This window comes from Lemur catta, chromosome 10 (genome assembly GCF_020740605.2).
Source record: "Lemur catta isolate mLemCat1 chromosome 10, mLemCat1.pri, whole genome shotgun sequence".
Lineage (NCBI taxonomy): Eukaryota > Metazoa > Chordata > Mammalia > Primates > Lemuridae > Lemur > Lemur catta.
Window position 1 is genome coordinate 3,741,829 of NC_059137.1, and position 22,986 is coordinate 3,764,814.

Genomic DNA, 22,986 nt, shown 5'->3' on the forward strand with positions numbered 1-22,986 from the left:
CGACGAAGGAATGGCAGGGCTGGTCGAAGGCAGTGAGTCCTTGTTACTGAGTGTTCAGTCAGCTACAGATCAGACTTCTTGGCCCGCTCTGCCCTCTTCTCACCACCATACCTGACTAGTCTGAGAAATGAAGGCGGATGAATTGCACACACATGGGGCAGGGGGGTAGTTCTGCCACAGACTCGAGGACACACGGCAGCCAAGGGCATGCGCAGAGCCGGGTCCCGGCAGGTCAGCTGCCTGCTCCTCCCCAGGCAGGTTCCTAGGACCAGCCACTTCAGCTGCCTGAGCCACTGGGCTTCCTGCTCTTGTCGTGGGCGGGGCTGCCCGGGAGCCAGTCAGCAGGATGGGGCCTGCCCGATGGGGCCTTCAGAATCAACGTTCACCAAACTGCCAGAAGGACTCAGGGTCACACTAAGTGGTGGGGTGACAGCCCATCTCTAGCCTGTGTGCTGCCCGGAGGCTGTGGGAGGCAGGCTTGGCTCCAGGGGGCCTCAGCAGGGCCTGTTTCCCGTGACCTTGTCAAGAACACATCCATTTAGAGAAAAAATGAGTCCAGGCTTGAGATACTCCTGGCTGCCCTCACCCTACCCACTGGCAAATGAAGGCACTAGGGGAGCCCTAAGTCCCGGACTAGAGGAAACTGCCCTGTGGCTCTAACGTTCCAACTGAGAAACCAAGACTCCTCAGGAACATCGATTTAATAAGACAATTTCAGCTGGGCATGGCCTTTGCCAAAGCTACCCCAAATGGATGGGGTCCACAGACAAGGACAGCCTCTGGCCACAGTGACCATGGGCCAGGCTCCCCAAACCGTCTCTGCCACCAGAGTCGGGAGATCCCAGCTGAGACCAGCCCTGCCCCAGGTGGGGCATCTCCACCTGCAGCTGGGCCCCAGCTTGTCTCAGCCAGAGAGGCGGTAGGTGCCGGCTCAGCCAGACGCTAGACTGATTCCCACGTGCACAGAGCCAGGGCACAACTTCAGGGATGTCCCCAACCACCCAGGGCCAGAGGGCAACACGGAGCAGCAGGTCATGTGTGGCCAGCGCTGGGTCAGCGGCACCCTTTGCTGGGACCCCCAGCTTTCCTCAGAGGGGCCTCCGAGGGCCACTGGCTCTGTGTGGGTGGCACAGGGTAGCTGTGGCTTGCCCTGGCTCCCTCATTAGGCCGGTCACAAATCTGGCCTGGTCAGGAGGCCCAGTCTTGGGCCCAGGGCCCTGTCACACGTAGTCCAGAATCTCCGTCTCCATCTCGTTTTCACTGCCGTCCGACGGCTTGAAGTCCTCCTCCTCCTCCTCATCGTCGTCCTCCTCGTCCTCTCCGGACTCGTAGGTCAGCTGCTCCTTCCCACCGCCAGCCTTGGTGGGACTGGAGAAGAGAGCTGCGGCCAGGAGAGGAGACAAGGCCAGTGTGTCCCGACACAGCACCCAGGAGCCCGGTCACTACCACAGCTGGCAGGGGGATGGGCTGGGGGACACCAGGCATCCGTAGTTTAACAGGCACTTCAGGGGAACACTGAGGCAGGCAGCTTTGACAGCCACTTTCCCAGAGGGGCCACAGACAGCTGCAGGGACCCATGGACCCCCCAGGAGAATACACCCCCTTTCCTGGGAGAAGGTTCATTACCTCAATTAGAGCCTTAATCTTGATGATCAGAACCTACAGGGGGCCCAGTCCGTGTCCCAGACAAGGCTGAGAACCCCTGCTCTGGTCAGCTCTGTGGGGTGTGGCTGGTCTAGGCCTCACCCCAAGCCTGGGCGGAACCCCTGAGAGGGCCCCAGCTCTCCCCAGCCTCACCAGGACCACAGCCCGCAAGCGCTCACCCCCTCGCTTCCTCAGTGCTAGCGCCCGTCCCCGCCAGGGCTGCCGGGTCCCAGGAAGGAGCCGGGCAATGCAGAGCAGAGTGGTTGGCCACGGCTCCCACTGTCCCTGCCCGCCCCCCCATGGAAGAAAACAGAGGCAGAGCGTGCCCACGTGTGGCTGGAAGATGTGGGCTGGTGTCAGGGCATGGGGTGGGGGCCCGACTGCAGGCCAGGCTAGCTCCTGCTGTAGGCCCCAGGCTGAGTGCCACAGCCCCGGCCCCAGACGGCCTCAGTGGGCAGCTGGGGCAGCGCTGGCTCCTAGGCTGGGCCCAGACTCACAGGCCTCCCTCCCACCAGGGGCAGGGGCAAGATAAACCCACTTGGGTGCAATTTCTTGGAAACGGGTCCATTAGGGACACTTCCTGTCCCCAGAGTGGGTCACTTGGCATCTGGGGCCCCCCTTTACCCCAAGCAGTTCTCACCAGGCCTCTTAGAGCGGATGGTCTGCCGGGTCATGAGGGACATGGCATCCCTCAGGTCGTCGCTGGTCTTGGGGAGGCACCACCCATCCCGTTCTGTGCATGAGTTCTCCGCCCCATCATTGCGGTGAATGATCTTCTGCAACCTGGGGGCAGAGGGAGGGGACTGGGGTATAACGTCCCAGGGTACCAGTATCCAGCTTTGGCAGAGGGGGAGTTGTACTGAGAAAAACAAAGCCAGCAGAGCCGAATGTGGCACGAGGGCGAGCATGAGAGCTGCGTGCCCCCAGCTGGGGTCCTGAGCCTGGGTGGTCCCGGGACCCCTGGCGCTGCATGCAGAGCGGGGGGTGTGCCCACGCACGAGTTTCTGCTAAGTCACGGCTTTCATCAGAGTTCAAGCCACAGTTAACAGGCTCCCACCTCCCAGCCCAGTGCCCAACCCCTGCAGCTTTTTAAACTTGACTAAGAACAAGCAGATAAAAGGTTTCAGCCCCAGAATTAGGACCCGCCTCTGGACCTTCATGAGGGCAATGGAGGAGGAGGGGCAAAGACACAACAGCAAGAATCGCCTCTGCCCCGCGCAGAGTCGCTGCTCAGAGTGCAGCCACGGCGCGGGCCACTGGGCAGGGCAGGGCTCTCAGCAGCAGCAGCCGGGCGAGTCTCCTTGCAGAGAGCAAGGCTGACGAGAAGCAGAAGAGCTGGCAGCCAACACCGCGACCCTGGCAGGTTCCCAGCACTCCCCGAGTCCCACGGGCCCCCTGCGTCTCAGGGCCCCTCCCGTACATACTCTTCCACGTTCAAATCGCACAACTGGTAGAACATTTGTCGGTAGGGCGGCAGGCCCCCCTCCCGGAAGATGTAGACCGAGTCCTGGTGAAAGGAGGGAGAGAGACAGAGAAAGTGAGCCGGAGCCCTCGGGGCAGGCGGCGTTGGAGACCCCCATGCTGCGCTGCAGGCTCCCGTGGGGGATTCTCCCAGGAGTTGGCTGCCACCAGCACAGGCCAGGCAGACAGGCAGGAAGGCTGGTGAGCAGATGTGCAGAAAACAGGCTCTGACTCCCCAGGGGGTTCTGGGAAAGGGAGGGAGGAGCCAGGCCCTCCCAGGGCCACCAGGAACCTCGAGTTGCCCGCGTGACGGCCACGGTGCATATGGTGTGGTGCCGGGCTAGTCTCGTGCTGGGCTCTGCTCTCTGCGCCTCCCTGCACGATCTGACCTGCTCATTCCTCGCCGACTGCCACTACTGGTCATCCTATGTCCCCCACGCTGCCCTGACATCTTGTGTGGGAGGAAAGCAGGGTTTTCTCCTCTCCCCGCCTAGGCACGCAGTTCTCAAGGCAAGGACAATGGCCTCCAGTGTTAGAGTCCTTGAGAAGGAGGCCACGCAAGCCGTGACATGGTTCCCCTCCCTTCAAAGACAGCAAAGGTCTGGAACACCTGGAGGCGCAGGCACGGGGCCCAGCAGCACTGACGACAGCCCGTCTCTGCTGCACGTACACTGCCACCCACAACCCTAGGCAGGTGATTCCAGGGTGGGGGACGCGCCCTGCCTGGCCTCCCCCAAGACCGTGGAGGGGCTCACGGGAGTCCCAGTGTGGGGAAGCCTTTGGGAACTGCCAGCTCCTGCCGAGCGACCGCAACAATGAAAGAGCGTGAGCCCATGAGGCTCCTGCCCGTCCCGGCGCCGTGCCCAGCCCGCAGCTGCAGCCCAGCTGGTCTGCTCTGGCCCGGCGCTCATGCAAGCGCCCAATTCCCGTCATTCCAGGGCCGTCACGTGGCTCGGGGGGGCCGCGCTCATGGAGGGCAGCCACACACAGCTGCTGGTGTCAGGTTTCCCTCTGAGACATGTCACCACCTCTTTGCCCAGATGGTCCTCAACACCCATGGCCCGGGGTGGCTCGTGCCCCAGGTTCTCACTCTCCCAAAGGTGGGGTGGGGCCAAGGCACTGGGAGTGCAGAGCTGCCTCAAAGCCCCCAGATGTTACCCACAGGGCACGCGGCCCCCAGAGTGAGATGCCGTCTCATGTCTTCCCTCGCCCTTCACCCTCAGCCAGACAGGCTGCTCCCTCGGGGGGCTCACAGGGCACCCACCTTGAGCTTGTACTTGTTGGAGGCTGATTTCCGAGCACCGGCTGTCCCCGATGGGCCCAGGCCCTGCTTCAGGTCATGCATGGTGACGAGCTGGCTGGCTGCATGGGGACAATGGCAGTGCTTTGGCATATGGGGGTGGGGATGGAGGTGTCTCTCCCAATCACCCTCTCTGCCCCCCACCTGCCCACCCACCTCTGTGAGAAGTGACCCCAGGAAGAACCTCCCCATCTGCTGTCCAGACGCCCCCTTCCTTGGCGTTGGCATGAGGGCAAATCACACCTGACCCACAGAATGGTCCCGGGGCACTTACGCGTCTTTTTGACAGTGATGGGAAGGCTGTAGTTGTAGGTGCTGCGCTTTGCTTTGACAGGCAAGTCGCTGGGGGCGTAACCTGCAGACGAGGGCGGGCATGTCGGGCAGGCGGGCACAGGGCCCATCTGCAAACGGCACTGGCTTCACGCTGGAGGTGGGGCCTGGGTTCCCGGGGCCAGCTCCCGAGACAGGCGACCCCAGGCCGCCAAGCCCACCACTGGAGTAACAGTCAGCAAGGTGGCCCAGCGCGTCCACACAGGGCGGGTGCACTGTGGAGCTCACTGCAGTCCTGGGCTTTGACACTCACTAACTGGTACCTGGGCCAAGTCACAGGACCACAGGTCACCATGAAGCAAGTGAACCGGGGACTGTGGTTCCAAAACGGAGGGTCAGCAGTGGGGGCGGGACAGAGCTGAGCCTTCGTTTCAACGCTATCCTGCACCCAGCGTATTCTCACCAAGGGGGAAAGGCTTTCCCTTCCAGGTGAACAGGGTCTTACGACAAAAGACAAGGCTAGAAACTGAAAGACACAAGGAGAGAAAGAAAGCAAGCTAAACTTTTAGTGGTTTTTACCGTATTTCATTCCACAACGGATTCGGAAATCAAGGACTTGATAAATCTTGGCATCTGGGTTTTTTCGGGGGTCATACCCAAATCGAATCCACAGGCTTCGCCAGGGGCCTGTTATCTGGAGACAGAGCAGGTAGGAATGTGAGGCGAAGTCGAGGCCCAGGCAGACACAGCCCTGTGCCGAGGCAGGACAGCCCGAGCACCGGGGACACAGCCCTGGACGCCCAGCTCGGCTCTGCCCTGTGCCTTTCCAATCCTTGGTCTTCCTGTCACACGGAGGTGACAAGAACACACTTTCCCATGCTTTGGGGGAGGATTAAATGAGATAATGCCCGTGGCGCCGTTACCATGGTGCCTGGCACACAGCAAGTGCCCGATGTCACTGCTGTCCTAATGGGTGGGATATCTTGTCTCCAAATGGTGCTTCTGAAGTACTTATGTCAGGAAGCCAATGCCAAGTGACAGAGGGGGCTCTCCGGAGTCCGGAGTCTGAAAGGTGGGGAGGACCAACTCTTTCTCAGGCTCACCATTCATCGCCAGCCCTCATGGTCATGCCACACGCTGGCCTCCCCAGACGCTCTGCGTGGGTGCCTCGGCAGGGACAATCCCTTTCCCATCTGCACCGTTTGGAACCTCAGCTATGACACCTGCTCTCTATGCCCCTCCGGGACCCACAGAACCCATCAACACGGTGGGAGCAGCTGAGGCAGCCGCAGTGGGCAGGGGCCTGGGCTCTGCAGCCAGACAGGCTGGGCTCTGCCACCTGCAGCCGGCGGATGTGGCACCTCATGGTCATGCCACCTCTCTAAGCCTAGGCTTGTCCTTAGAGTTAAAAAGGGATCCCTGCTGTCACCTCCAGGAAGGAACAAAGGATCTCATGTGCACACAGTGCTTACCCAGTACCACAAAGTTCTCACAGAGAGGTCATCCTACATTGCATGATCCCTTTACTTACAAGTCAGATAATTAATCCTTGATCCCAAAATCATCCAAATATGGCCAAGTAAGTTATTAGGAGGCTGTGGAGAGCCCCCTGGACTCCGGGAGCTGGAAACCTTTCTCGTTGGCTTTAACAAACTATCCCAGGGTGCTGGATGGGGACAGGTACAGGATGCGGGTTGGACAGGCGCCACCTGCTCTCACTGCAGTTCTAAGATGTCACATCAGGGACCAATCCCCATGCTGCGAGTGTGCAGCCAGCACTTACCATGTAATAGGCCAAGTAGGGAAGCAAGACCTTGAGCTTGTCGGGGTGGACGCTGATGTTGGCCTTGACGGCGTTCCGAGACCAGATAGGACGGATGTCAAACAGCTGGGGAAGGCCAAGGGCAGAGGCTGAGACAAGCCCAGCAGCTTCCGCCCTGCTTCCCCAGGCTCCCCAGCACGAGAGGAGTGGGTGGAGGGCAGGGGCTGAACAGGCCGAGCCCAGCCCCGAGGCCCCTGCACTCCTTCCCTCCCTCTTCCTGCCCTCAGCAGACTGGGTGGATGCCTGGGATGTGCAGGTGTGCGGCCTGGGGGCCTTGCAGTGACCACAAGGGACATGGTCCCTGCCCTCATACAGCTCACAATACAGCAAGGGAGCAGGGAGAGGGGGGTGTGCCAGAGCTCCAGGGTCCCCAAGCAGCCCCAACCTAGAGGGCAGATGCCTGAGGTGGCACTCCACCAAGGCTGAAGGGGATAGCCTGGCCCAGGGAGGACAGCAAAAGGCCAGTGTGGCCGGAGTGTGGAGGGCCAGGGCAGAAAGTCCTCGGGAGCCTGTCTGGAAACAGGCACTGTGTCCAGGGGACAACGAGGAGCCACAGACTATGCAGCCCAGGGACTGCTGGAAATTCAACAAGGTACCACTCGGTCTCTGGCAGAAAGAAACTGCCCACAGGAACAGTGTGTAACTTCAGCTTAAGCAAGGGGAGAGTGACGTGCCTCACTGTGACCTTGCTGTTCACGCCTGAGGGGACACAACAGCCAGAGGCCCCAGCCTCCGACCTGAAAGCACCTGCAAGCCCGAGGGGAAGGCGGGTGCCCGGCAGCAGGGCTGCAGCTCTCACGGGGAAGAAAGTACTGGGCCCTGGCACACAGCAGGTGCCCCGCTGGCTCAAAGTTCAGTGGGTCCCAGAGTTCCACATTTAAGTCACATTTGAACAATGCACCCATTTTTTTATGACCCCCAAAGGGACTTCTTAAGAATTCTAAGAACTACTTTCAACCTCGGGAATGCAGGGCTTATACCAACATGGCTTTCAGATGTGACAACTAGAGATGAAAAATTCCAGGTACTAAGGAAGGAGTTTGACAAAGTTAAGCAGAGTCAAGCCACCACCTGGGAAGGGGAGCAGCTGGGTAAACACAGTGGTCAGAACCGAGGCGGCGACGGCGGGCGCTGGCAGACAGGACTGACCTTCCTCAGCTCCTCCTCCACCTTCCGGTCTATGGGGTTGGTGCAAACTCTCTTCCACGTCTGGACTGCAGCCTCCAATGGCTTCATGGGCACCTCGTCCTCCTCGAAGTTGACAAAGATGGCATTGTGGGGGCGCCGGGCCCTGCTCAGGCCAATCAGATTCTCGCCTGAGATGGGGGGGTTGTTGTAGCCTTCCCTGGGGGCCAAGAGTACCGGTAAGAACAGGACCATCAAGGATGATCCCAGGCACAGGCCGGGCCAGACCAAGCAGGCGCCCAGTGGCACAAGTGTGTGCCTTTTCCCTGGAAACCTGGGTTCAGGAGAGGACTACAAAGCTGGCTGCCGAAGGAACCTGTGTTCTCAGGCTGAGGACCAAGGAAGAGAAGCAGCTGTGACTGGCAATGGCAGCTCAGAGACCAGGGCAAGGCCAAAGGCCCCAGAAGCCGGGGTGCGGGAAAGGGCACCTGTCATAAGGCTGGTGGCCTCGCAACTGCACTGAGCCACGAATAGCACCATATAGCCAGTGAAACACCAGACACAGTCTAAATGCCCATCAGCCAGGAACGGGGAAATCGTTTAAGGCTCAGCCACACAGAGAACACGATCCGCGAGTGACAAGAGCTGTATTTACCGACATTAACTTTTCTGTGACTCATGTATTTAACCCTCCAAACACTCCTATAGAGAAGGAACAATTTTCTGATGAAGCAGCTGAGGCCACAAGGATTAGGAAACTTGCCCAGAGCCGTATCACGGTGGGTTCGTCACCGTGACAAGGGCACCACTCTGGCGGGGTGCCGACGTAGGGGAGGCTGTGCATGGCAGGGGGTTATATAGGAAATCTCTGTACCTTCCTCTTATTTTGCTGTGAACCTACAACTGCTCTAAAAAAATCTTCAAAAAGAAAAAAAAACAAAGGATTCTAGAACACTCTCTCTGCGTGTTGGCACAGAATACACTTAGGCAGATGTCTTTCCTGACGTACTTGTAGTGGTGACCTCTCTAACACTGGATAGCAAACATCAAACTTACAGGAAGCAGGGATACCAGGATAAAGAATCCCCGTGAGCCCGTCACCAGCGTCAATGATTATCACCACGTGGCTGATTTTGCTTCACCCACACTCTGCCCCAACCCACTAAAGCATTTTGAAATACATTTAAAGTATGTCCTGGACATCACATAATTTCATTCAGGTGATTAACACCTAATTTTCTACACGCACACATACCCTTTGCACACGTACACAGAATAACAAAGTGACTTGCGCATTGGGTAACAAAATTTAAAAGATGAGATCAAGATTGTGTCTTTTTTTTTTTTTTATGTGCCTCCATTAGAAACCACCCCAGACGGGTGCAACATTATCCCGTTTTCAAAGACACCTGCAAGAAGGAAAGCCAGGCAGCCCGCTTGTGCCCGTCCCTGCAGGGAGAGGCCCACAGCCACCTCCCCTGGTGGATTCAGGCTGTGGTCTGGGTGTGTCACCGTGATTCTAAGTGCGTGGAGAACTGTTGGCAGGGACTGAGGGGTGCCAACGGCAAAGTCAGCAGGCCCATCCTGGAGGGCTCCCCTAAGGAACAGGAGGGGCTCAACGCCCTTCAGTAGGAGGGACACTATCAGGCCAGCCTCCCAGCCTCTCTTCTGCCCGCCTGGTAAGCTCGACCTCCCCAGACCCAGGGAGGGGCCCACGAGGGGCGATTAGGCCTCCTCCCTGCCAGTCCTGGGCACCCGGGAAGGCCAGCAGAGCGGAAGAATCGATAACAGCCCTGGGAGAAAAGGCAGGCTCTTCCCACATGGTGGAAAACCAATAACCCACATGGGGAGAAAGCAGGGCCAAGGGCAGCTGCCCTCCTCCCTCGTCCCCACCCCAGAGGCTTGGGAACAGCTGTCTGCCGGCCCCATGGGGCACAGTGGTGACTCGGATGCTGCCGTCCACCACCAGGTGCAGCAGCCTAGAGGGTGCTCTGTTCTTCTGTATATTTCTGTTTGATTCTGACAAGAGTAAATTGCTGTGTGGGGGGAAATCAAAACATTTTAGAATACATAACTTTAAAATATGTAACTTTAAAAAGGGATCATATCACCCCCTGCTTAAAACTCTCATACTAAGTATAATAGATCAGAAAATCATTATCATTCTACATGCACTCTACATGCAAAGTTTTCAGCAGCGAGGTGACATGACCTGATTCTGTTTAGTTATATATTTCCGTAGTTTTTTTCTTTCCTAACAAGCGTAATTTACTCTTACAATCAGAAAAAAGGTGGGTGGGGATGGCAGGGGATGTTACATCTTAAACAGACCTGCCAGACATCAATCAAAAGCAACGTGTGTGGACCCTGTTTGGCTCCTAAGTTGCTGTTGAGACAATCAGGGCAAACTGAACAAGAACAGGGTCTGGCTGGTATCAGGGAGTACTGTCACATCTGTTCGGTACGACACTGATTGCAGGCAGGTTTGAAACACGAGTCCTCCCCTGCTAGAGACACACACTTCTTGTTTCTGGGGGCCGTGCTGAGCTGCCGGGGTGGCAGAGGAGGAGGACATGAGCGCAGAACACTGCTCACTGTGGAAGCACGTGATGGGCACGCGGAGGCCACCCTCTGAGGTATGTTAGAACTTTCCATACCATTTTTCAAAGGCAGAGAACAATACACCTTCTCCTGAGGATAAAATCTAAGCCTCCAACCATGGTCTACGAGACCCTCCCCTGCCACTCTCCCCAGCTCGCTCTGCTCTGGGGCACCAGCCTCCTGACGCTTCTTTTGCATGTGCAGATCCCCTGGTCTAGAACATTCTCCCTGGAGCTTCACCAGCCCAGCTCCGTTCTCTCTCAAGTCTGTTTCGGGTGTCAATTCCTCCGAGGTCCACCAGCTTGCCCCATCCAACCCACTCCCTGTCACTTGCGGCACCCATCTGTTCCTTGTGTTCTGTCTGGCTCCCTGGCCCCTGAGCGGCCCCTCATCTGCCATGTGGTCCAGGGACCCAAGGCTCCAGAGAGCGCCCTGGGCCATGACCCGGGTTGTCAGGACTTGCTGAAGGAAATGTTTAATGAGGATGAGAAAGTCCTTCCACCCCCAGAGAAAAGTGTTCTGAGCCCAATCTTCCAGACTTTTCTAGGCTTCTATTATCAAACCACAATTTATTTTTATTCCACAAATTCCACAAAATCTGTTGTAACACCTGCCTTTTCCACAGAGCAAAGGAGGCCCTGCAACATGTGCTACGTCAGTCCTAAGAGCCCACTCTCCTGAAGGCTGCATTTTTGGAAGATTAAAACGTGCTATGGAGCAATTCTTCACACAGCACCCTGCAGGCATGTTTTAATCTTTTTCCTTTGCTTTCCTTGCTCCCCAAATCTTCGCACCGGGCCCACAGAGACTCACCAAGTGCCTCTCGCAGGCCAGGCCAGGCCCTGCCCTGGGCACAGGGGTATGAGTGAGGCCAAAACAGGCCAAATCTCTACTTTCAGGGAGCTTACGTTGAAATGAGAAAGTGTTTTAAAAATTGTCTCTTTGTATGTAATTTTAAAAAGTAAAGCTCACAAAAATGAGAAGAGTGTGGCACTGAGCAATGCGCAAGGCCAGGGAGTGGGGAAGACGGTGGGACATGGGCCCTGAGCCCAAGCCTCCCCTCCTCACGTGCGCAGAGGGGGACGGGACCCTGGGAGTCATGGCGAGCAGGTAAGGCACACACAGCCCCTCCACGGGATGCGGGACGCGTGGTCGTGAAGCTGGTGGGCAGTATTCATCTCAAGCTGGGTTCTTTCAAACTCGTTTTCTTCATTGTTCCCCCCATACTATTCAGTCCTGGCTTTTATGCAAAGGAAATCCTATTCCTTCGTGTCAATGTGGGCTGGTCTCCAGCATAAAAACCAACATTTGACAATGCCCAGGCCTGCCTCTCCAACAACCCCAGGGGGCTCTAATTACGTCGAGAGCATCTAAATTAAAGAATTCATTTCATTTGAATTACATGTGGTCTTGGTAGGGATGTGCACTTGGGGGGTGGAGGCGGGTGGCGGATGGGCTATGAGCCACGTCCATCTGGCTTCTCACGACCCTCAGTGTAGAAGAAACCACTGATTCCAGAGACACCATGTGCCTGTCCTCAGGTCTTTACATTCCAGAGGGAACACAGACCGTACCCAAGTGCACAACAGGCAAGATCTGTGTAGAAAGTCAGAGGCACCTTGAGGAAGATGGCACCAGGAGACAGGCCAGGGGTTGGACGGTTCTCTGAAGCCACCTCCAGCCACTGGGCAGGCCAGGAGATGGCAAACAGGTGGGATGAATGGGGCCTGAGGTTTTGCAGGTGAGTGTGGCAAAAGAAGATGGGCAGAGGAAGGATGGATTATGAAGATGGCCATGAAACTCCTCCAGGGGTGTTGGAAGTGGGAAAGGCCTGGGGTCAGAGTGGGACATTCACAGGTGGCCTTTCTTAAGTAGTATCATCCACAGAGTAGCCGGTCAGCAATGACCAGGGGATTAAACCAAAAAGGACATTTCTCGCAAGAACCCTCAAGCCCCACAGCCAAGTTCTCTGTGCTGCAGGAGTCCCTGGGAATGAAGCTCATCTGCTGATCACACAGGCCACCGCCTGCGAAGGAGTCATTCTGCACTCGGCCCTGCACTGAGAACTACACGTGCTTTTTAAATTCAATCCTGCCCAAGCGTGGTGGCTCACGCCTATAACCCCAGCACTTTGGGAGTTGGAGGCAGGAGGATTGCTTAAAGCCAGGAGTTCAAGACTAGCCTAGTAGCCTGGTCAACATAGTGAGACTATTTCTACAAAAAATAGAAAAAATTAGCCAGGCGTGGTGGCGTGCGCCTGTAGTGCCAGCTACTCAGGAGGCTGAGGCAGGAGTCTGACGCTGCAGTGAGCTCTAATCATGCTACTGCACTCTAGCCTAGATGACAGGGCGAGACTCTGTCTCTAAATAGATAGATAAATAAACTCAATCCTAATACTTCTGTTCAGTAGTACTGCTGTCATCCCATTTTCAGAATGGAGACCTGAGGCTGAGAGACAAAGTGGCATGTCTGAGGCTGCCCAACTAGTGAGTGGCACAGTCCAGCCTTGGACCCAGGCCCTCCGACCCTGATGCCACAGTGTGGAGGGGCCTTACCGGTGCTGCATCTCTGGTCGGTAGAAGTAGTCCACTGGGGTGTCCAGCCGGGAGAAGATGGGTGGGGGGATGTACAGTGGCAGCTCCTGGTGAAAGAAGCCCTCCTTCTCGGGCCGCAGCATGAGCACCTTGTCATACATCGACGTGTGCCTGCCACCTGCTTCCGTGTGCACAGCCAAGTACTGGAAGTCAGACATTCCTGGGAAGGGAAGCAGGCAGATGGCAGATGCTGTGGCCAGGAATGCCCATCCCGAAACAGGCGGCTGCTGTGCATCTACGCCCACATCCTCTCAGGGACGTGCTGAATGGGCCGCTCAGCACAGACTGCCAGGAAATGGTGGCAGGAGCTGAAACTGTACCTTACAAATGCTTCTGTGAATTTGGCTCAGTGCACTCCAAGTCACTTACATAAAAATTATTTTGGGGGGGCTGGGGAGCCATGTGATAGGTGAGGATAAAGTCTAGGTCGGTGCTTAACACACAGTATGCACGTGAATCACCTGGGATCTTGCTAAACGCAGATTCTGAGATTCTGCATTTCTAACAAGCTCCCAGGTGAGCTGAGGCTGCCGGTGCAGGAACACACAGTGCAGCAAGGTGCTGGCTCACGAGAGAGATGAAAATATGAAGCGTGAAATTTTACATTTTCATTTTGCTTGTTTGTTTTTTGTTGACAGAGTTTCACTCTATTGCCTTGGCCAGAGGAGATTTTATGAATCACTTGGAAAACCTTGTCCCACAAAGAACAGCCCTCTTTGGGGAAGACCACATTCCACCAGAATGACGGACATTCAAAATGCCCCAGCCCAGGGACCCTGGGTCCTGTTTTCCCTTTTTTTCACTTCCTTTTTCCCCTTTTCCTTTCTCAATCTTTATTCCTTCCAGGTTCTGCCTCAGAACTGCAGCTGTAACCACAGGCATTTCTAAGGCCAGTAACCTGCCAGGTGCCTGGGCCCAGCCCCTTAGCAGGCATCATCTCCGCAGCTCCTCCAGGGCCTATGGACTCAGGGCCCTGCAGCCCCCACTGCAGGACAAGGAGACTGAGGCTGAGGGAAGCCAAAGCTCTTGCCCAGAGGAACTGGCAGAGCTCAGGTACGCACACTGCCACAGCCCGTGCTCTTTCTACCCGCCCCCTGCTCCACCCAACAGCATCCTCACTGGGGTTCCCTGTAGGTAGCAAACTTGATTGAGGAGCCCATGGGAGACGTGCAGTCTATTAAGAGTTCAAAGGAGCATGAGGTCCCAAGGGGCCGAGGAGAGCTGGGAAGGCTTTGGAAGAGGCGGCCAGCAAGACCAGCGGTGGTCAAGACCAAGAGGAGGTTCTAAAACATGGGGGCAAAAACTGACCAGCTTTATTTGGCCCCACATAATGGTTTTATTAGCAATTAGGAGATTTCTCATGGAACTCTACATCTCTAGCCTGAGTATGTCGAAGATCAGTGAGCCTGCAGCTGGAAGTGGAGGAAGAAAGGCTGACACCTGCATGGGGCCTCTGTCTGCTGTTCCCCGCAGCCCCTGCCCCCCATGCCTGGCACATCCTGGCCACTTCATGTGTGCAGATGACCACAGGCTTCCTACAGGCAGTTGAGATAGCAAGCCATGAGATAACCCATGCTGCAAAAGTAGATTTCAAAGTTACCCTGAAATTTGTAAATGGTAGAGATGATGCCAAGGATCTCCATGTCAAATGTGACCTCGGGGTGGGCCTCGGCGCCTGGCACCCCCTTCCGCCGCCTTGTCTTCTTCCTGATGCGGAGCAGCAGGCTGCTGGTACTGAAGCGGTTAGCACACACGGGGTGGCAGTACGGGTCCTTGGGCCGGAAGTACAGTTCCAGCCTCTTGGTGGGGTCTGCATAGATCTGTGCCAAGGCCAAAGACGACAGGGTAAGGCAGTGACCAGCTAAGCAGCCAACAAGGAGCTGCTGCTCTCTCACCAAAAGCCTGATGGTGAACCAGGTGACCCAGGAAGGGCCAGGAGGCTCGAGTTTCATTCTGAGCTCTTAATTCCTAAAGACTCATGTTTTAAACCCAAATATCTTAGTTTTTATGTGGTGGAGAAAATGAGAATAGAGAGAGGTTGTAAAGTTGGAGATAACAACCACTAATTACATAAAAGCCACTGTCTATCAAGTTCCTGTTCAGTGTGGGGCCTCATGTGAGTCTTCTGGCAACGCTTCATAGGAGGTATTTTTACCCTTGAGTTTACCTTTGAGGTAACTGAGGCTTGGGGGATGGGAGGGGGGCAGCTTGAGCAACTTGTCTAGGGCTACCCACTCTAGGAAACTACCAATCCCAAAGGATCTTGGCATTCAGTCTCATATGCAAATATTTCTAGGTCCAAAGGAGAGTAAATCAATCAGTAATAACCATTTTGGCTCTGACTTGCTGACCTATAGCTTTTCAAGCATATGAGATTGAATACCAAGACCCTTTTTGGTCCTTCTCCTTAAAAACCCTAAGAATAGTACCCTATCTCATAGGATTATTAAGATGATTAAATATGCATCAATCACTTAGCCTGGTGTCTAACTCATGGTAAATACTCAACACTTGCCACCTATATACAAATGCTTGCCCTACACCGAGTAAGAGAGACGAAATGAGTGTCAGATGTGTGTGGAAGAAGGGACCACCAATGTGCACCAGGACAAAATCATGTATGTGCTAATCTGCTGGCTCGCCAACGCCCAGGACAGGGCAGGGCCCTTAGGAAGTGTTCAGGAACTAACCAGGGAAAGAATGAAGGTTGTCTGGAATCTCTCTTCTCATGAAACACACATCTCTGAGACCTGATGTGGGGGAATGAACCCGGCTGTGGGCCTCGCACAAAGAAGGTACTCAAGAAACACGAGTAGAATTAATGGGCTCACACTATAGTTGGGCAGTTAGGGAGAGTAAGGGTTTGATCAAGGCTACAAGTGAAGTGAGTAAGTCAGTATAAAAGAACAAAACATGAATAACAGGCTCTATTGGCTTCCTGTCCTTAAAGATGAGTTCAAGACTTTTCAATATTCATAAAGGATGAGGAAGCAGCAGTTAAGAACTCAGAAGGCATGGATGAGTTCAAATCCCCACTGTACCATGTAGGAGCTGTTTGATCCAACCATTCTTACCTGCGTCTTTATGTGAATAATGGAAACAAAAATACTATCTAACTCACCAGACTGTTGTGAAGATTCAATTGTGCATTCGACATATATTCATAGAACTAGGTGCTAGGAGTACAGAAGAGAACAAGAAAGGTCCCTGCTCTCATGGAGTTTACAATCTCAGGGCCAGGGGACCAAGACAGACAATAAAAAAGTGAAAACATAATTTCAGATTGGAATTAACAGAATGAAGGGACAGATAACTGCCAGAGACCACTCAAGTTACGGTGGTCAGGGAAAAGCTCTCTAACCAAGAGACATTTCAAGATTTGGTCATGTAGAGAACTTACACAGAACTTCATCTCATCTCCCCTACTTGCCGTGTGAGGTTGAACAAGCCGTGTTCATCCCCTTGTAAAACGCAGACACTGCCAGTTCCTACATGGTAGGGTTCTAAGAAAGACGAAATGTAAGTGAAGCACCTAGAAGCGTGCCTGGCACAGAATAAAATGTCAGCTATTACTGAGCTGCGTTCATGGCACGGATGCTGAGGCTGCGGCTCATACGTGGAGATGGGATGTAAAAGAGCCCCTAGGATCTCCCCTACTGTCCTTTCCTTCCGTTCCCGCGACTGCCCACGATCACGGAAAGCAAAGCCCCCGCCCACCGGCCGCCCGAGAGCCAGCTACACTCTCCGTTGCCAAGGAAACCACACCAGCCCCGAGTGATCCCGCCCTTTGGGCCGTAGTCCGGCGACTCGGTCCCTCCCCCGGTGTTCTGGAGATTCCCAGCTTCTTACACGGGAGACGCCTTCCTCGCCGCCCAGAGTCGGCAGCATCTTAGCCACGTCGCGTACCACGCCCGGGTACTCTACGCACACCATGCGCCGCTCCCGCCGCAGCTCCACGGGCACGGCAGCCCCCAGCCTCGCATCGGCCGCCTGCGCCGCCATCCCTGTCGGTCTGGCCCGGCCCGCCACGGCTCGTCTCTAAGTGCTCCCAGAGGCCTCGCCTCAATGGTTCCGCGAAAGACTCGTTCCGGGCTCTCTCACCGCTTGAGTCTCCCTAACTCCCCGAGCTCAGCGAGACTCAACCCTCCCAGGAAGCAAACACCCGAGAGGCGACCACCATGTCTTCGCTTTTTATTTAAAAATCTAGATTAGTCTGAAGGGCGGGGCCAGAACCTGTCTCTCCCACAAGCCGGCGGGGGACGCGGACAGTAAGACACCACCCTCGACTTTAGCCAATGAGAACTCGAGGGCCAAGCCGAGATTTTAGCCAATGAAAGTTCCGGAGGAAGCCAGGTTCCACTTTAGCCAATACGGAACCAGCACTTGGCCAAGTACCCGCCTTCTTACGAGGATTCTCCCAATGACGGCCCGTGGGCGGGCCCAAGACAGACTTCCGGCCCGCCTCTTTCCGTGGGGAGAGGTCCCTGCCGAGAATTGATTTCCGGGTCGGGTCCGCCAAGAAGAGGTTTTGTTATGGCTCAGGCTCTCTAGCTCCTGGCTGCCTCCATCCTCCCCAGGACGAGGTTTCTGACGGCGCCTGCAGGGAGGCCGCGGGGAGCTGGATGCGGAAATGGCAAGCAAGCGAATTGTGCGCTAAATGCTCGCCCCACCTCCCCACGGAAAACCCCGAAGCGCGGTCGCCTGAGCTGGGGCGGACTGCGGGCGTCCCTCGTCCCTTGTCAGGCAGGCGGGCATCAAGCGTCTGCTGCGTGCTGGGCACTACTCAGAGCCTAACGGGGGAAGAGCATTGAGAAGCGGCTGTGTGGAGGCGCCCAGGGGACGGCTCATGCGGAGCCCTGAAGCGAAGAAGTGACGGGAGGGAGAACTCTGAGCAAAGTGGGGGAGGTGAGGGGTCAAAGGCCGACACAGGCCAGATAGGTCATGAAAAGGACGGGCCTGACGATTGCTGTTTCCGAGTGCGGCGGAGAGCCCTTGAAGGTGTACACTGGCAGGGCTATGATCCCGTGTATGCATTGGAAAGATCTCCCTGGCTGTTGCGGGGAGAAGAGATCAGAGAAGAAAAGTGGACTCAAACCAACTCAGAGGCTGCATAATCAAGGCAAGTGATGCGGCCGGGGGTCAGGGAAGTGGCAGTGAGAAGGGAAGGAAGGGACTGGATTTGAGGATATTGGGAGATAAAAGTTAGAGCACGTGACCCCTTGGGGTATGGGTACCCCAAGTTTCTGAAATGATTTCTGAATCAAAAGATTACCTCATCATTCTAGATAGATCTAAGAATGCAAAAAAAGGCTGAAAACCCCACTAAATAAATTTTTAAAAGAAAAAAGTGTAACCTGAAAGTAAAATATATGTCATTATATTGTAATTGGAAAGCTCAGCCAGGAGCCCTGAATCTTTGAAAGAAAGCACCCCTCTGAGAGTGCAATGAGGAATCAACCAACAGCAAGTGATGGACGAGCCAGAAGAACTGCACATTTCTGCAGGGAGCTGCACACCAGGACTTGGTAGTCCCTGACCAGCCTCTCCACTGGGTACTGCCCATTCTGCCACCAAAGATAGTTCTGTGTCATAAGGCCAGAGTAATTCTCTAGAGTTTTCCATACCTTGAGATGAAATTTCCTTGCAGATATCTCCTGTCCTTCTCATTCTGTGCTCACCAAACAATCTTCTGATGGTTTAATTTTCCAGAAAGGAGAATCTGAATATGTATATTTTACCCTTGTCTGCAATTGTAAATCAATAAATTGGTGTATTTACATCAGACCCCTCTGAGTTTGGTACCCATGAGTCAGTCTTGAAGACTTTGTCACTATAGGTAGAGTTGGCCAATAAAATATCAGACCAAATTAAATTTGATTTCGTTGCAATATTTGGAATATATTAATATCCAAACATTTATTCATTGTTATCTGAGATTCAGATTTAGCTAGGTGTATTTTTGTTTGCTAAATACAGTACCCCTACCGCTGGATATTGAAGGAATTGAGTTTCTGAGCCTGCAAAGCTGATTCCAAACCACCTGGAACATTAATGAACCCACTCCACAATCCAATGACCCTCTAGTTTTGTCTGCCCTAATCTTTGTTCTGGAAGCAAGAGTGATCTTTCTAGAATGAAATCTCACTCTGTGCCTGTCTCCAATAACTCCCCCACCCATTCCTCATCCTACTACCTGCTGGCTGCTCATCCTTTAGGATGAGCCTGGTAAATGCTCCCTGGCCTCTAGAGACAAGTTTGGTGCTATCCTCTGTGCCCATGACACCCAAACTCACCCAGTCACGAAGCTGAAGCACTGGGTTTTTTTTTCTTTTTCTTGGCCTTTCTCCTCCACTGGAGTGTCAGCCTCCTGAGGGCAGGGGCCATGTCTGTCTGGTTTGCCACTGTCTGCCCAGGCCAGCAGGTGCTCAGGAAATACTGAACAAGTGAATGAGGCCACTTGACTTATGTGATCCTTCAATTCGATCCAGACCCTAGGTCAGGGCATGGTCATAGGGATGCTAAATCGAGGCTTATCAGAGAGGGCTATGTCCCCATAGTGCACAGGAGCTGAAGAGAGGGGCTGTGGGTGCAAGGAAGACAAAGACCCAACCCCAGGGCATTAGACCAACCTTCTGGAGGACAGCTACTTGGTCCTGCCTTGTGCAACAAGGGGAAGTCAGAGGTGTGGCTAGGGCAGTAAGGCCAGGCTGGGGGCAGAGAGAGGCCAAGAGGGATCCGGATCCAGTTAAAGAAGCAGCTATGACTTTCCCCCAAACCTTCCAGCATTCAGAGCAGGCAATGGTCACACTTAATATTTGTGCACTGACAGGGTACTTTCTCCGCCTAGTTTCAGGGTATCTGCTATGGTTTGAATATGTCCCCCAAGTTTCATGTGCTGGAAACTTAATCCCTCTGCCCCCATGAATGGATTAATGTCACTATCACAGGAATGAGTTGGCTGTCACAGGCTGTGGAGGGCGCTTGGGTGAGAGCGTAATCCTATTGTCACCTTGATTTTGGACTTCTGACCTCCAGAACTGTGGGAATAAATTGTTGGGTTTTAAGCTACCTAGTTTGTGGCAATTTTTTACAGCCACCTTAGGAAACTAATACAGGAGGACAGAGAATCTGAGTTTCCAAAACATTTCAGGATCCATTTTTGAGTCATGTAATTTCCCATCACAAGTGGGGCGATTTTTCTTCTCTCAAGTTACTGGAGGTGCATTCACTGCAAAGCAGGCCTCCTCCTCACTCGTCACCCCTTTCACGGGGCGAGAGGCCAGCCATTCCCGGCTGGGGGACCTCTCCAAGGTACTACCCACGACCATCACTAGGGGCACAGAGTGTAAAGTGCCACAGCCCAGCCTGGGTGGCTGAATTGCAGCAGGATCTTTCTATGGACTGAATGTGCCCCCCCCAAAAAAAATTTGTATGTTAAAGCCCTAACCCTCATATGATGGTTTAGGGGGTGGGGCCTTTTGGAGGTAATTAGGTCACGAGTGTGGTGCCTTCATATGGGATTCGTGCCCTAAAAGAGGAGACAAGCGGGCTGTTCACTCTCTACTCTGCTGTGTGAGGACACAGCAAGCTGGGAGGAGGGTGCTCAGCAGACGCCGTCTCTGCCGGCACCTGGGCGCAGGACTTCCCAGCCTCCAGAACTGCAAGAAACAACTTTCTGTTGTGTACACCCCCCAGTCTGTGGAATTTTTGTTATAGCAGCCAGAGCCAACTAAAACAGCATCCACTCAGGTGCCATTTAACACACACTCCCTGCTCTGTGCCAGACCTGTGCTAGGCTCAGACGCTGGACCGAGGGAAGACGCCAGCCCTGGCACCCGCAGAGCTCACATTTGATTAGTGGAGACAGCAGGCAAATAAAAGAAATCCGCACCTAGCGTGATACCAGGCAATGAGGGCAGCAGGGAAGAACAGAGCCCGGTGAATGTTAGCTGTCTTCCTGCAATTTCCCCAACGCCCCAGCCCCCTCCTCCAGCCCCCAGCAAGTCACAAGGTGAGTTCTCACCTGGGTCCACACAGGCTCACATCCTCCCTGGGCAGCTGGGCACACCATTTTGGGTGTGGCCGGCGCCCCACTCCCCTGCATCCTTAGACCCAGCCGAGTCGCAGCCCCTGCTGCCTGCTGTGCTGACCTTGGGCAAGGCACACAGCTGTCCTGTGTGCTGAGGTGTCCCACGGAAAGGGAGCTGCTGGCTGATTGTCGGGGCTGAGTCCCACGTGATAGGACCTGGGTGTGTGTGGTCGGACCCGATCGGGAGCAGGCTGCTGACCCCGGGCCCAGCAAGGGCTCTGACATACAAATGTGGGGAAGGGGGGCACAAACATTCAGTCCATAGAAAGACCCTTGCTGTGTTCAGCCCCCCTGGATGGGCTGTGGCACTTTATGCTCTGTGCCCCTCGTGACGGTCGTGGGTGGTACCTTGGAGCGGTCCCCTAGCCCGGGGCGGGGAGTGGGGAGGCGGCCTGACACCGGCCTGACCCCAGAGCCTTAGATACTCAATACTGTCTGGAGAGCCCCTTCTGTGAGGGGACCAAGGGCGGGAGGGTATCGATCCTCTACCAGCCGAGGGTAAGGAGGACTTTGGGATGTTTTCTTTGGGCCCCAGAATCTGAATACTCCTTCCTGGGCTGCCGCGTCGCGTTCCCCAGGCGGGTGGACGGTTGCGGCGCCCTCAATTGGGGAAAGGTGCAGTGTTGACTGTTGGCCACGAGAGGGCGACCGAGCGTCCTCCTGGGCAGCACTGCCACCTGGTGGTCATCGGTACCCAGGACACCCTGGAAGAAAGGGCCATGTGGCCACCGAAGGGTAGCCAGGGTTTAGGGCGCCTGCAGCCCATCGAAGGCCTGTGCTGGGTCCGCAGCCTGCTCCCGATCAGGTCCGACCACACACACGTCCAAGAATACTCCCACACAGTCCCACCGCTGGGTCACAGATGATGGGGACCTGGGGACCGGAGTTTATACAGAGGTTTCACAATTTTTTTTTTACTTCCAAGTGGGACAAACTGTTCCAAAGGACTTTCCCCTCCTAATCAACTTATTGTTCCAAAGCAAATTAAACCAAATACATATAGGATGGAATTTCAAAGTTTGTTCATAAGTAGAGCTTATGTTCCCAAGTTAAATATTTTCAAAAGCGTGCCAAGCAGAATCAAATTTATAATAAAGTTAATAAACTTCGAACATCCTGGCCCCTCAATTGCATGTACCTTTTTTGAAGGTCCTGGGAGGCACCTTATCATGGTATTCACGTACGGATGTTGTTTTTATAAACACTGAAAAAGCAAGATATTTTAACTGCAACTGGTTAAGACTTCTGTTTCTGTCCGTCGTGCCTGCTCTCCATCAGACTGCAGCAGTCACAGGGATTTGGGGGGTTTGACTACAGGGGAGTTGGATGGGGATGCATTCAGTTTGGATTGAGTGGGGCACATGTGTGTGGCTAGCAGTCATTTCTGTGTGTAGCTAAGTTATTGCCGGCCCGCCCATGTAGAATGGCTTCCAGGAGTGCACACTCTGTGTACCACTCTCTGTGACAATTTACTGATGTTGCAACAAACATGAAAGTCCAAGGCCAAAAGAAGTGTAACACTCAGAGCCATAAGCTAGTCTGTGGAAAATTTCACCAATCAGCAGGTGTGTAAAACCTAGAAAGAAAAATGTGAAATGGTGCAGTCGCCGTGGAAAACAGTATGGCAGTTGCTTAAAAATATGAAAAATAGAATTACCATACGATCCTGCAATTCTACTTCTGGGTATATGTCCAAAAGAACTGAAAGTAGGGGCTCACAGAGATATCTGGACACTCGGTTCATAGCAGCCCCATTCACAATAGCCAGACGGTGGAAGCAACCCAAGTATCCACCGGTGGATGAATGGATAAACTAAGTACGGTATAATCATGCAGTGGAATATCATTCATCCCGAGAAAGGAAGGGAATTCTAACACGTGCTACAGCAGGGGTGAACCTTGAGGAGGATGTTATGCTCAGTGAAATAAGCCAGCTACAAAAAGTCAAAAACTGTAATTCCACTTATATGAGGTACGTGGAGGCATCAGACTCATAGAGACAGAAGTAGAATGGTGGTTGCCAGGGGCTGAGGGGAGGGGGATGGAGAGCTATTTTTTTAATGGGTGTAGACTTTCAGTT

At 54.3% G+C, this 22,986-nt stretch overlaps 1 protein-coding gene across 1 annotated transcript; it reads right to left on the minus strand.

Annotated features, from left to right (window-relative positions):
• Positions 1-683: 683 nt before the first annotated feature.
• On the minus strand, positions 684-17,092 carry GTF3C5 (general transcription factor IIIC subunit 5). Its single transcript, XM_045563668.1, has 11 exons — positions 16,667-17,092; positions 14,418-14,637; positions 12,779-12,977; positions 7,647-7,842; positions 6,459-6,563; positions 5,255-5,369; positions 4,680-4,760; positions 4,370-4,467; positions 3,069-3,151; positions 2,285-2,427; positions 684-1,381 (listed from the first exon to the last, which is right to left on the minus strand). The coding sequence occupies exons 1-11, from the start codon at positions 16,817-16,819 to the stop codon at positions 1,221-1,223; spliced, it is 1,554 nt and encodes a 517-aa protein (XP_045419624.1). The 5' UTR covers positions 16,820-17,092; the 3' UTR covers positions 684-1,220.
• Between the last annotated feature and the right edge of the window lie 5,894 nt (positions 17,093-22,986).

Excerpts from the sequence above, each read along its gene's own strand:
- GTF3C5 (XM_045563668.1), bottom strand. The coding sequence starts at position 16,819 with ATGGCGGCGCAGGCGGCCGATGCGAGGCTGGGGGCTGCCGTGCCCGTG. Across the intron at positions 5,370-6,458 it reads CCTACTTGGCCTATTACATG|ATAACAGGCCCCTGGCGAAG; the intron begins GTAAGTGCTGGC and ends CTCTGTCTCCAG. Across the intron at positions 2,428-3,068 it reads TGCGATTTGAACGTGGAAGA|GTTGCAGAAGATCATTCACC; the intron begins GTATGTACGGGA and ends CTCTGCCCCCAG.